This window comes from Falco cherrug, chromosome 4 (genome assembly GCF_023634085.1).
Source record: "Falco cherrug isolate bFalChe1 chromosome 4, bFalChe1.pri, whole genome shotgun sequence".
Lineage (NCBI taxonomy): Eukaryota > Metazoa > Chordata > Aves > Falconiformes > Falconidae > Falco > Falco cherrug.
In genome coordinates, this window is record NC_073700.1 from 47021050 (window position 1) to 47034424 (window position 13375).

At 65.1% G+C, this 13375-nt stretch overlaps 2 protein-coding genes across 2 annotated transcripts; both read left to right on the forward strand.

Moving 5' to 3' along the window:
* The first annotated feature begins 10 nt into the window (after positions 1–10).
* LOC102050148 (complexin-3-like) lies at positions 11–4934 on the forward strand. Its single transcript, XM_005434407.3, has 3 exons — positions 11–833; positions 1441–1528; positions 1881–4934. The coding sequence occupies exons 1-3, from the start codon at positions 676–678 to the stop codon at positions 2100–2102; spliced, it is 468 nt and encodes a 155-aa protein (XP_005434464.2). The 5' UTR covers positions 11–675; the 3' UTR covers positions 2103–4934.
* Positions 4935–6285: 1351 nt separating this feature from the next.
* Positions 6286–13322, forward strand: RAX2 (retina and anterior neural fold homeobox 2). Its single transcript, XM_027798504.2, has 4 exons — positions 6286–7009; positions 8423–8449; positions 10446–10696; positions 12567–13322. Exons 3-4 carry the CDS (start codon positions 10454–10456, stop codon positions 13008–13010), a joined length of 687 nt encoding a protein of 228 aa, XP_027654305.1. The 5' UTR covers positions 6286–7009; positions 8423–8449; positions 10446–10453; the 3' UTR covers positions 13011–13322.
* Positions 13323–13375: the final 53 nt, after the last annotated feature.

The window sequence follows — 13375 nt, forward strand, 5'->3', positions numbered from 1 at the left end:
CAGCCAGGGATTATTCATTTAATCAGAGTCTGTATGGGAATTGCTTGCATATAGATTATGGCAGCGGGGCATGTCCTCCGGCAGTGGGAAGCCCCCGGCCCCGCCAGCTCCCAAGCAATCTCGACGTCTCAGTGGAGCTGGGATTAATGGGGGCAACGGGGCCGCACGCGCGTGTGTGTGTGCGTGCGTGTGCCCCCGCCTGCCGCCTCGTCTTCCTTCCAGTCCCTTGACCCTCGATTGGGTTTTCTCATTAATCCTCTCGCGTCTCCTCTGCGCCAACTTCTTGCCAGTGCCAGTGGTGCTAGGTGCCCATGGCGCAGGGCCCCCCAGCAGGATCCGACCCTGTGGGCGCTGCCCTCCATCGGGGCCTGAGCAACGAAGGGAGGGTCTTTCAGCCTGACCTGGGCTGCGCTGGGGCTCAGTGGCTCCTTCCACCTCCCCATCACCCTGGCAGCCCCCCGCTTGTCTCCCCACCCCGCCGTCCCCCCCCAAGCACCCTTGGGTGCAGCGCGCAGCATGGGAAGGTCTTCCCACCCTGGTGGCTGTGGCTTCCCCTCCTAATGCCTTAATCCGGCCCTGATCCGCGGCGCCCCTGGGGCAGCCGGTCCCGCTGACCTTGCAGGCGCTGGCCCTGCGCAGGGACCGTGGGGCGCGGGCTGCCGCAGCTGCCCACCCATGGCCGCCTTCTTCACGGCTGCCCTAAAGAGCTTTCGGGGGGGCAAGGAAGAGCCGCCACCCAAGGGACCCCCCAAGGACAGCAAGGCGGCCACGCTGCCCAACGGCATGGCCCGCGAGGAGTTTGAGGAGTACCAGCGGCAGCTGCTGGAGGAGAAGTAAGGCTTCACCGGGGATCATCGGGGTCCCCCTGCACCAAGACCGGGGTCCTACTTGCCATGGGCTGTCCCCAGGGTGGGGCAGGGAGGCAGCGGGGCAAGGGAAGAGGCACAGCGGGTGCCCTGCAGCACACCTCCCTGTGGCGTGGGAAGCCCCCATGGGTGCTGGCATGAGGCTTGGTGCACCCAGGTGACAAGGGGCACCCCCAAGGTGTCACTGTCCCAGAGCAGTGTGTGTCTGGTGCCAGCCCAGCACCCACAGAGCCAAGGGGTGACAGGAGCCAGCATAGGATTGCATTAAGGTCCCACCTCTGTGGGTCTGGGTGCTGTGGGGACCCAGTGGCCCAGCATCCAGGAGGCTGCAGGAGGAGGAAGTCCCACCAACAGGCACCTTCACTCAGCATCTCTGCTGGGTGCTGGGACAGGATGTGGCCCCTGCCCCCAGATCCCTATTGCAACCCTGCTGCAGACCTTGGCACCCCCTTCTCCCGGCTCAGGGCTGGCACAGCCATGCTGCTGCTGGAGAACCAGGGTGATGCCTGGGGAAGGTTTGGGGGGGGGCATTTGGTGAGATGGGGGGTGACAGCGTGGTGCCTGCTGCTTGCAGGATCGAGCGGGACAAGGCCTTTGCACAGAGGAAGGCAGAGCGGGCCACCGTGCGGATGCACCTGCGGGACAAGTACCACCTGGCCCAGGTAAGGACCAACCTGCCCATGGTGAGACCTTGGGGGTCTTCCCCTGACCCCCTGCCCTCTGGGGCAGCCCCAGGCTGGGTGGCTGCTTGGCCTCCCCCGGGATGGGAGATGATTCCTGAAGAGGGCAGCAAACGGCTGATGTCTCCGTCTGCACCATCTGCCCGCCCGCGTGTCCGTCCAGCCATCCAAATCTGGAACTGGACAGTCCCAGTGTCCCCTCAGCATCCCCAGTGCCCCGCAGCGCCCGGCTGGCCCTGAGGGACAGGGATCTGCTTTCCCCATCCCTCGCCCCATGGCTGGTGGGTGCCCGGCTCTGCCCACAACCCCGACATCGTCTCCCACCCATGCGCAGGACGAGCGGGACAATGCTCAGCTGCACGTGGCCGGTGGCGCGGTGGAGCTGCCGGAGGAGCTGGCTGCCATGGTGCACAGCGAGGAGGAGGAGGAGGAGGAGGATGGTGGCACCGGGACTTTCACCTTCCTGACGAAGCTGCGGGAGCTGGACCTGCCGGCGCTGCGGGACCGGGCGCTGGGCGGCGTGGATGAGGTGAAGGAGAAGTGTGCCATGATGTAGCATCGCTGCCCACCCTGCCGGCAGGTGACACTGGCAGTGTTGGGGCTCAGTCCCTGCCCCCCCACTGCCCCCCGGGAGTGATGGGATGTGTTACCTGGGGGTGGAGGTCCCAACACGTGCTGGGGCTGGGTTTCCCTCCCCAAAACCATTCCCTGTGGCTTTTGAGGGCTGCGCCGGGTGGGTGCTGGGCTGCAGGAAGCCTGGGTCCCCTCCAGCTGCGCTGGCCAAGCCCCTCCCTGCCGTGCCACTGCTGTGAGCCCCCAGCCAGGGCGGGCGGTGGTCCCCGATGCTCCACCGGCCCCAGAACCGGGCCCCAGGGCTGCACGCGCCGTTTGGCTCAATAAACGTGGTGTTACCAGCACCAGCCTGGTCTTCCTGCCGTACCCCTCGTCTGCACGAGCCCTGTCCTGCATGGGGTGGGGAGGGCACGGTGACACTGCTGCAGCGGGGGTGCCCCCCATGTCCCTGAGCCAGCAACCAGCGCGTGGCACTCAGCCACCAGATCCGTGCCCCCACTTCTGCCCCAGACCCCGGCCACCACCGCAGCCCAGTGTGGGAGCCAGTGGGAGCCATGGCCCCCCTCGGGGGCAGCACCAGTGGGGTTGGGGCAGCATTTACCCCCGCCTCAAGCATCCCCCTGCCAGCACAGGCAGCGAGGGGGTCCCTTTGGCTGGGGTCCTGGTGCTCCGCTGCCTCTTGCCCCTCCGGGGACTCGCTCCTGGGTGTTCGGCAGCGGCACTGGCTTAAACACCGCTGCGCCGGAAGGCTGGGGGCTGCTGAGATCACTAATACCTGCCTATTTTAGTGAGGTCTAATCTGCCTGAGTCGCCTGTCCCTGAGGACTAAGCTAGCTGAACCCTTGTAAAATGTACCGCCAGCGCTGGCCCCAGCAGCACCTCCCCACCGGAGCAGGAGCCGCCGGGGAGTCACGCTGTGTTTGCATGAAAGAAAGGACGCGCTGAGCCGCCTCCGTCCTCCCCACGCCTGGGCCATCTGCTCCGGAAAGGCCTGTGGGGACGAGCCTGCCCAGGCTGCCCACGGTGGCGGTGGCAGGGTGGCGAGGGGGCAGCTGAAGCCAGCACAGGTGGGTGGTGGGAGTTGGGCCGTGGAGCTCATAGCTGTCACAAGAGCAAGAACCACAGGTCTCAGCCACCCCGGCTGCAGCACCCGGAGCTGCAGGAGCTCCAGCAGGGAGGTCCCAGGGTGTACGAGGTGCTCGGCTCCCACCCCGGCCACCCACCCTCCAGGGACCAGCCAAGGGGCTGGTGACTGCTGGAGCATCCCAGGGCACGTCAGGAAGGCACCCGGGAGCCTCCTCGTGTTTGGTGGCTGCCATCCCTGCCACCTCTGCCACCCCTGCTCTCCAGCCTTTCTTTAGAACTTGCAAAATCTCCCATTTGGGCACAAAAATCCACCCATGTTGTCTGAGCTGGGGCCACCCGTGACCCCAACAGTCCCCAGCATGGGGCAGCAACAGCCGCGGCACCTGGCACAGCCCTGTTCACCCCACATCCCTGCTCCCCCCGGCGTGGGCGCTCAGCACCGCCTTCCCGCTGCTGGGATGGTGGCACCGCGGTCCCCAACGCGCCCCATCACAGCAGGGTCCTCCGTCCCTGCTCTGCGCCAGGGCCCCTCGCGCCCCAACGGGCAGCCTAGCTCCCAGTGCTCCCAGTGGGGCTGCGTGGGGGCTCCCAGCGCCAGCTGGGATTCGGGTCAGGACCCTCCGCCAGGTCTCCTTGGCTAATCGTCCCGCCCCCCCCCTCCGCCCTCCCCACGCTGCCACCTGCCTCCCGCTCAGCACCCTTTTGGGTCACCCCTGCCGCCTCCCCGCCTGCCCAAGGCCTCTTAATGAACTAAAAAAGTGATAAATCCCTGGCCGAGCTGGTCACGTGAGGCCGGTGGCCCCCGGCCGCCCCCCACCCCGACCCCCGCCTCCGGCCCCACCGCCCCGGTAAGCTGACGCAGCGTCTCTAAGCGTTAGCAGCTTTGCCCACTAATAGGATTAGGGAGGTTTAAAACTGTCATTTGAGTGAACTAAACCCCCTGATACTCTGCATTGCACCTTCTTAACCAATTTGCCTTCAATTAGGGTAATTGGGAAACTAGCAAAGAAGTATAGCATTAATATTTTAAAGTGATGAAGCGATTACGGGCCTTGGACGAGGAAGCAAATCAATTTGCTATCTGCTCCTAAAAGGCAATTATAATCATTTGGCAAATAAGCCTGCTGGCCTCCCCCCCCCCTCCCCCCCCCCCCCGTGCGAGCCAACACCTTACAGCGGTCAGCGGTGCCGGTGCTGTGCACGCCGCCGGCGGGCGATGCCACAGCTGAGCTGGGCGCCCCCCACCCCTCAAACCAGCCCTGGTGCCCCAGGAGTCCCGGCGTGGCAGCACCTCCCTGCGCCCTCCGGCGCTGGGGGCACCCCGGAGGCTGCCACCAAGGGCCACCAAGGCAGGGGACCCGGCTCCTGAGCTTGCCGCAGTGCCTGGCGAGGGTCTGAGCGCTGGCTCTGGGCGAGTGGGGGCTGCAGGTCCGGGTGCTAGTTTGCCTCCCCAGCCCCACATGTCATCCCTGAGCCCAGGGATGTCCCCGAACCCCCCCCGGGGATGTCCCCAACCTCCCTGCACATGCCTGCTGCAGGTGGGGCCCTGGCTGCGCTGTCTGGCATGGGGGTGTCACCCCATCCCCAGGGGCTGGGTGGTCCCCAGAGCCATGTCACACCATCCCTGGTGTGGGGCCATGCTGTCCCCAGGGTGGCGGCATGCCACCTCCAAGACAGCATCATGCTGTCCCCAGAGCAGTGTCAGACGGGGTGCACGGCCCCCCCCCCCAGGAGGAACACTGGGGTGGCCTCGGGGCCCAAACTGGGGTGCAGATATGGCTGGGGGGTCTGGCTGGCAGCAGCTTGGGGGGGGTGGGGGGTGGGGGATGTGCACGGACCCGTGTGAGTCCAGCAGCCACATGGCATGGGGTGGGGGGTCTGAAAGCCCCACAGTGCCATTTGCCATCTGAAAGGGGAACCGTGGTGAGGAGAGGAAGGGAGTGGGAGGAAGCCAAGACGGTGGCCGGGGGCGGCAGCATTTGCAGGTGGCAGGAAGAGGCTTTTGGGAGAAAGTAAAAGTGAACAGAGGAAGAAAAGAGCAAAAAAAAAACCCCAGCGGGACAGGGGCTCCGGGTGGCACGAGCAAGCCCCACACAGAGCACCCCAGGGCCCTCGTCATGATGCTCCCGTTGTCCCCGGGGCCAAGGTCCTTGGGGCGGCAGTTGGAGCAGGGGGGAGAGGGACGGTGTTTGTGCCCCCCAGCCCGGCCGCCCCCGCCCCACACTCCCACAGCCAGGGCCCGTGGGCAGCCCCCAGGGGTGGTCCCCATGGCTGGACCCCACAGCTGGTCCCCACAGGACGTCCCCATGCTTGGTCCAGGTGCTCGATCCCATGTCCATGAGCTACCCCCATGGCCAGTGCCATGGGCACTACGCGGTGCCTGCTCCCCTTGGCTGGTCCCCACAGCTGGTCCCCTGCCTGGTCCCTGCCCCAGTCCCCGTGCCTGGTGCCCATACCAGGTCCCCAAGGCTGGTCAGGGTGCCTGGTCCCTGCAGCTGGTCCCTCCACCCGGTCCCCACACCCAGACCCCATAGCAGGTCCCCAGACCCTCTACCCAGCCCTCACACCCCGTGCCCATTGCTGGCTGCTACACCCATCCCCACACCTGGTCCCCAGCCCTGCTCTCCAGGCGGGCAGGGCTCCGCAGGCAGCATCACCGGGGCCATCGCTGGCCTCTCCCTCCCCACCGGGGCCATCATCAGGCTCACCATCCCTACCAGGGCCATCACCGGGGCCATCATTGGGCTCACCATCCCCACTGGGGCCATCACCGGGGCCATCCCTGGGCTCGCCATCCCCACCAGGGCCATCACCGGGGCCATCCCTGGACTCACCACCCCCACTGGGGCCATCCCTGGGCTCACCATCCCCACCGGGGCCATCACTGGGGCCATCCCCACCGGGGCCACCCCCAGGCTCACCACCCACACCGGGGCCCTCCCCAGGCACACCATCCCCACTGGGGCCATCACTGGGGCCATCCCCGGGCTCACCATCCCCACTGGGGCCATCCCCGGGCTCACAACCCCCACCGGGGCCCTCCCCAGGCTCACCATCCCCACCGGGGCCATCACTGGGGCCATCCCCGGGCTCACCATCCCTACCGGGGCCATCCCCGGGCTCACCATCCTCACTGGGGCCATCACCGGGGCCATCACCGGGTTCACCATCCCCACCGGGGCCATCGCCGGGGCCATCCCCAGCTGGGGGGGTCAACACCCACCACCACAGCAGCCCCATCCCACTACAGCTTGGGGCGCCTGTCCTGGACCCCATCCCTGGGGCAGAGCCCCTGCAGCCGAAGGAAATCCACCCCCCTCCCCCCCATCGCCCCGGCCTTTCTTCTCCGCTCCCCCTGTTTCTAATTCTTTTTCCTCGCCCGTAATGAGGGGATTACAAGGCAAACTCCAGCAGGACGCCTTTGTGGGGAGACAATCTGAGTGGGGAAGGCAGTTCGGGGCTTTGTCCGCCGCCGCCCCCCCGGACCCGCGCTGGGGGGACATTTAGAGCAATTACTTGTCCAGAAAGTAACTGTCAATCATTCTTAAAGGGGAAGGCCTCCAATTAATAACCTCGTCTTAATCCTTTGGACTCATTTCCAATCTGCGGTGCCTTGGTGACATCTGCAACACTAAATAAAGATTCTCCCGAGCCTTAGCGCGGTGGTTCTGTGACAAATAAGAAGACTAGAGGCAACTTTGGCTGCCAAAGCTGCGAGATTGGTGAGGTTGAGCCGCTTGTTTGGTTCCCAGGAGGGACCGGCAAAGTTAAATACTCCTGGAAAAGCCGAGTTGGGCCCAGCAGGTAACGCCGTTTTATTCCGATTCGGGAGGAAGCGCCGGGGGAAGATGCTGGAAGAGGGGGCGGTTGTCCCCGGGGTGCACCTGGGGCCGGGGCCGGGGCCAGCACCCTTCCCTGGGGGCTGGGGAGCGGGTGCTGGGTACCCCTCAGCATCACTCGCATCGATTTGCACCCGGGGACAGAGGGCAGGAGCCACCCATGCTCGCACCGCTGCGAACAGCCCGCCCCAGGCAGCCCAAGCCAGGGGGGCCAAATCCTGGCACCCAGATGGGCTTTCACAGGCAAAAAAAATGGGACCCGGCAAAAAAAATGGGACCCAGCAAAAGCCAGGGCTGCCCTGGGGCTGTCCCCCCCGCATCCTGGGCTGCCAGCGGAGGCCACTGGTCCTCGCTGATGCTCTGCTGCTTTCCAGCACTGGGGAAACATTTGCTTTTTACCCACTTCAACCAGAGCTCGATGCCATTTTTCGGTTGCTGTTTCGGGTGTCTTTAATAACAGGCGCCCCCTCCCTGCCGGCTTGCAGCCCCCCAGCAGAGGGGCATCGAGTATAGGGGGGGGGAAAACCCCTCCTGAGGCTGGGGGTCCTTGCAGTTCCCGGCAGAGTTTTAAAGCTTAAGGGCTTAAAGCCAAAATTTGTTGCCGGGATGACGGCGGCTGCAGGAAAATGTCCGACGGGAGCGGGGAGGTGGCTCTCCCTGCCGTGCCCGCTCCCCGCTGCCCGTTTTCAGGCAGGATTCCCAAAATGCCAGTGGCAAAGGCTCAGGGGGCCCAGGGGCAGTCCCTGGAGGATGGGCACTATAGGGTTGCCGGTGCTGGCGTCCCCCAGCCCAAGCCCACCAGCGTCCCCCCTTCCACACCCAGGGACACCCATGTCCCTGGCCAGGCCCAGGCAGAGCGGGGCGGGGGGATGTGGGGGTGCCCAGCCCTCACACCCCCCCACCCCGCAGGGTCGGTGCTGCCAGGTTGCTCTGTCTCTGCCGTGCTTATTTTGCTGTTCTCCGCTTCATTCCCGCTCCCACACCGGGGCTCGCTCTCCTTCCCGGTGTTTTCAGCCTCCTCTGCTTTCAGACGGGGTCAGGGGGGACGATGGGGGCTGCCCACAGCCCTGGCCCTGACCTCCATCACCACATCTTGTCCCTGTCCCCTCACTGTTGCCCCACCTCTTCTCTCCTCCCGCCTGCCTTAGCTTGTCCCCAGCCCCCCCCCGGCCTGTCTCCCCTGTCCCCCCCCAGTGCCCATCACACCCACCCCCATTGCCCCAGCTCCCCCCTTGCCCCATTGTCCCCTTGGCCCATGTGGGGCCGCAGGACATGGCTGGACAGGGCAGGAGGGGCCCTGATGGGTGCTGGGACCCTTGTCGGGGGGTGCCCCAGGCGGGGGCTCTGGGTGCTTACCCCCTTTCCCCTCTCCTTGCAGGTGCGGAGCTGCGCAAATGAGAAGCGGGTGAGTGAGAGGGGGATGGCAGCGGGGGACCCCGGCCCCTCCCCATATCCCCAGCCCCAGGACACACTGGGGTGCTTGCATGGTGATAATGGGGTCCCTGCCCCCACCCCAGCACACACACACCCCTGCCTCGGGGCACCCCAGGGTGCAGGACCCAGCACCCCTCCTCCCACTCATGGCTGCCCCTGGGGCACCCTGAGACTGCAGCCCCCCAGGGCTACAGCACCCCCTGCGAGGGGCCGTGGGGCGTCCTGGGGGGCCAGCAGCTCCCAGTGATACACATGCTGACACGGCACACATGCTGCATGCACAGTGCTGCACGTGCACCGCACGCTGCATGCGACACAAATTGCAAACACTGTGCACTGCATTCACAGCCCCTGTGCACGCGCTGCCTGCGTTCTGCACGCTGCGCCCACCACACTGTACATGCCACGCAGCCAGCACGTGCCACAGGGGCGCCAGGCACAGCACCCGTGGGCACTATGGGCACACACGGCACGTCGGGTATGCTGCACGTGCTGCAAGCACAGACACTGCACATCTGCATGCGCAGCGTGTGCGGTGCTGCATGGCGTGTGCTGCATGCCCTGCACGCACCTGCACTGCATACACAGGCACTACATGCGCTGTGCAGACACTGCACACACCCACTGCACACGCTGCATGCCCTGCATGCGCCTGCACTGCACACACAGGCACTGCATGCCCTGCACACACACCCTGCACGCACTGCATGCCTACAGGTACTGTGCATGGAGTCATGCTGTGCCTGCACGCTCTGCATGCCCTGCACTCCTTGCACACACCCGGAGGTGTGCACGCTGCACGCCCTGCGCCCTGCATGCCGCGGGTGCAGACACTGCGCTGCGCACACTGTGCGCACAGCACGCGGACACCCCACCCTGAGCACTGTCCGCTGCACCCGCGCTGCGCACGCTGCATGCGGTGGGCACGCGGCACAAACTGCCCGGCACACGCACACCCACGCTGCGCACACACTTCGTTCCACCCCACGCTCAGCCCACCACACGCGTGCCCTCCGGTGCCCCACCGTGCGCACCCCCAGCCCCCCAACCCTGCCCACGTAGGCAGCCCACACGTCCCGGGGTGCAGACAGACACGTGCTGGCTGCAGGCGCTGCTCGCACCCGTGCTGCCCGCTGGGTGCTCGCTGGGCACAGGCACCCCACACACACAGCCTGAGCACCCAGCACCCACGCCGCCCCCTCGGGACCCCCATGTGCTCCCTTTCCCTCCCCATTGGCATTAGCCAAACGTTTGCTGGTGGCTCCAGGCGACGCGGCGCCTTCTCCTTGGCAGAAGTGCCCCGGGATTACGTCTTTCTGCCCCATTTCCATGTTTTCCTCGCCGTAGAAAGGGACCCTTAATCCCCAGCAAATACTGCAGGAAGATTTCAGATGCCGGATAAAAAGCTTAAAGATGAAACATTGCAAGGGTTGAAAATGCTTATAATCGTGCAGAAAAAAGGTGATTAGCTGGGGGACAGCGCCAGGTCACTCTGGCCATGCTTGGGGACCAGCATTGGGTCCTCCAGTGGTTCGGGGCCCGATTCCCAGCCCACGGGGGGAGGGGCTGGAGGAGAGGAGCTGGGCTGGAAGGAGGGACCCGACCAAGGCTTGATCCCCTCCATGTCAGGGCAGGGGGGGTCGGGTTGGCTCTCAGTGATGGCACTTCTGTTAAATCCTCCACTTCAGGTGACATTTGACTTTTAGCTTCAGGGGGGCACGCTGGCCAGGGGGCATCTCAGTGGAGCCAAGGATGGGGTCCCCAGGCCCCTGGGTCACTCCCTGGGAGCCACAGCCCCGGGATAACACTGCGGCAGGAGGCAGGATCAGACCTTTGTGTAGCCCGTTCCTGGGGCCACCCCATCCTCCCATCCATCTGTCCATCTGTCCCTCTGTCCCCAACCCGGGGTTGCATGGGGAGCTCCGATGTCCCCGCCCCCCCAGCTAAGCCCCCCGGTACCCTGACAGGCACCACCATGTTCCTGAATAAGTGTGAGGGGGACCTGGGTGAGCTGCGGAAGCCGGGGGACGGCGAGGGCACCCCACCGGCTGCCGCCGAGGAGGAGCAGCCCAAGAAGAAGCACCGGAGGAACCGTACCACCTTCACCACCTACCAGCTGCACGAGCTGGAGCGCGCCTTTGAGAAGTCCCACTACCCCGACGTCTACAGCCGCGAGGAGCTGGCCATGAAGGTCAACCTGCCGGAGGTCCGCGTGCAGGTAGGGAGGACGCCTGGTGGCCTCAGCACCCTGGACCTGTCCCCCAGGCGGTGGCAGAAGAACCACCCCAGCGCTGGAGAGCTTTGTTCTGCTCCCAGCTCCACTGCCGCCGCTGGGCTCCGTGCCTCAGTTTCCCCATTGCTCGAGACAGGAGCAGCATCTCTGCAGAGCTGGCTGCTCCTGCCAAAACCAGAGAAGGGGTTTAATGGCCGAGCCTTGTTCCTCCACGAGGTCTCAGTTCAGCCCATGTGCCAGTTTGGGCACAGAGATGGTTTTTAAGAGAGATTTCCCCCACCCCCCCCACCCCCCCGGTGGCATCTGCTCCCATCCCTCCAGGTGATCCCACAGGAAAGCAGCCAAACCTCAGCCACTCGTGACCACTCCCAGGTCTTCAGTGCTGAGAAAACACAAGATCCTCACGGATTTGGGGGTTTTAGGCTGGTTGGAACAGGGCGGTTCTGGGGTGAGGCTAGGCAGGTTTTGCCCCCTGGGCTGCAGAAGGTTCTGGAGGGAATGGGGTGGGTGGGTGGGATGCACAGCCTGGGGAAGAGCCCAGAGTCCCCCTGGTCTGCTCCCCACCCACCCTGGGACTGATGGGGTGAGCTCGGGGAGACGGAAGGGGTCAAGGAGTTGAAGAAGTGACAAAGCCACTGCAAAGCAGAGCAGTAATCCCCTTACAAATGAACTGAGTTTCCCAGGCCTCAGCCCCAGTCCAGGACAATGCAGCCTTGCTGTGGCGAGGTCTGGACCACAGGGACACCGCTGCTGAGCTCTCACAGAATCATTTAGGTTGGAAAAGACCTTTAAGGTCTCAAAGTCCAACTGTTAACCCAGCCCTGCCAAGCCCACCACTGAGCCATGTCCCCAGGTGCCACATCTACACGTCTTCTAAACCAAACCCCTCCAGGGATGGAGACTCCACCACTTTCCCAGGGCAGCCTGTTCCAGTGCTGGGCATCCTTTGCAGTGAATAAATTTTTCCTGCTATCCCATCTCAGCTTCCCCTGGTGCAATGTGAGGCCATTTCCTCTAGTCCTATCGCTTGTGACTTGGGAGAAGAGACCGTGCCCCACCTGCCTCCAGCCCCCTGCCAGGGGGTCGCAGAGAGCAATCAGGTCCCCCCTGAGCCTCCTTTTCTCCAGGCTGAACCCCCCAGCCGCTCCTCCTAGCACTTGTGCTCCAGCTTGGTTGCCCATCTTTGGACGTGATGTTTGCACCACTATAGCCCAGTGGCTACCAGTGACTCCATGGGAGAGACCCCCTTCACCGCCCATTTGCATCACGCAGCAGACGGCCGGTGCCCTGTGCTGCTGGTGGCTCTGGGGACGAGGGGACCAGCACTCTAAGGAGCATCTCCTGCAGGGTGGGATGTCACCACCGGCCTCACCTCACCCATCCCTCTCATTCCTGCTGGGTTATGGTGCAACCAAGGAAGTTTGGCTGCTAAAAACTTTTACAGAGGGGCTTTTGAGGGCCAGGTAACGTCATCCTGGGCACTGTATGGGTGTTCATGGGGCTGAGGCGCATGGTCCCATGGAGCAGCAATGGCAGGGGCCGCACGGTGACACCTCTCGCTTTCCACACCTGGGAGATGCCCTCATGCTCTGGGGTCTGTGGGGGAGGTTGGGCAGAGGTGCAGCATGCGGGGGATTGCTGGAGCCCTGGGGGGCACCCCCTGTGGGACCCAACGCATGGAGCACCCCCCGCGTCACGGGATGCCCCGTATGGGACACGCCGGTGGAGCACTGTGTGTGGGGCACAGCGGGTAGGGTACCCCACGTGGGGCACCCCGCATGGGGCAGGGCAGGTGGGGCACGCTGCAAGGGACTGACTGGGCACAGCGGGGCTCACCCTGGCTCTCACCTCGCAGGTCTGGTTCCAGAACCGACGAGCCAAGTGGAGGCGTCAGGAGAAGATGGAGGCCAGCTCCATGAAGCTCCACGACACCCCCGTGCTCTCCTTCAACCGGCCTCCCATGACCCCCAACGTGGGGCCCATGAGCAACTCCCTCCCGCTTGACCCATGGCTGACGTCCCCCATCTCCAGCGCCACCACAGTCCACAGCATCCCCGGCTTCATGGGAGCCCCCCAGGCCCTGCAGCCCCCCTATGGTGGGCACTCCTTCCTCAACACCCCCCCGCCGATGGCCCAGGGCATGCAGCCCATGGCCCCTGCGCCCTACCAGTGCGGGACCACCTTTGTGGACAAGTACCCGTTGGAGGAGGTGGACCAGAGGAGCTCCAGCATCGCCTCGCTCCGCATGAAAGCCAAGGAGCACATTCAGACCATTGACAAGACCTGGCAGCCCATTTGATGAACGCTCCCCTCCAGCCCTGCCGGACCCCGGCTCCTGCCCCGGCGCCGTCCCAGGGTGGGCGAGGGGGGTGACGGTGGGATGCTCAGCAGGACCAAAGGCAGCGCAGGGCAGGGATGCCCAGCTGCATCTCCCCCCGCACTGTGCCAGCCCTGCATCTCCCCCTCACCGTGCCAGCACCGTGGGTGGCAGGGGAGCGAGACGGGGTGCTGGCGGGACCCCACCGGGGGGAGCACCCCAACAGCCACCCACGGCCACTCTGCCTTGCCGAGGCACCGGCCGTGGCTGAGGGTCTGGCCGAGACTCAGGCATCCCACCAGGCCACCCACTGCCCCTGGCTGGACACCTCCTTTCCCCACACCCCT

Bases quoted from the DNA above. Each gene is read 5' to 3' on its own strand.
- LOC102050148 (XM_005434407.3), top strand. From the start codon at position 676: ATGGCCGCCTTCTTCACGGCTGCCCTAAAGAGCTTTCGGGGGGGCAAG. The intron at 834-1,440 runs GTAAGGCTTCAC...TGCTGCTTGCAG, and splicing joins CGGCAGCTGCTGGAGGAGAA to GATCGAGCGGGACAAGGCCT. The intron at 1,529-1,880 runs GTAAGGACCAAC...ACCCATGCGCAG, and splicing joins ACAAGTACCACCTGGCCCAG to GACGAGCGGGACAATGCTCA.
- RAX2 (XM_027798504.2), top strand. From the start codon at position 10,454: ATGTTCCTGAATAAGTGTGAGGGGGACCTGGGTGAGCTGCGGAAGCCG. The intron at 10,697-12,566 runs GTAGGGAGGACG...CTCACCTCGCAG, and splicing joins TGCCGGAGGTCCGCGTGCAG to GTCTGGTTCCAGAACCGACG.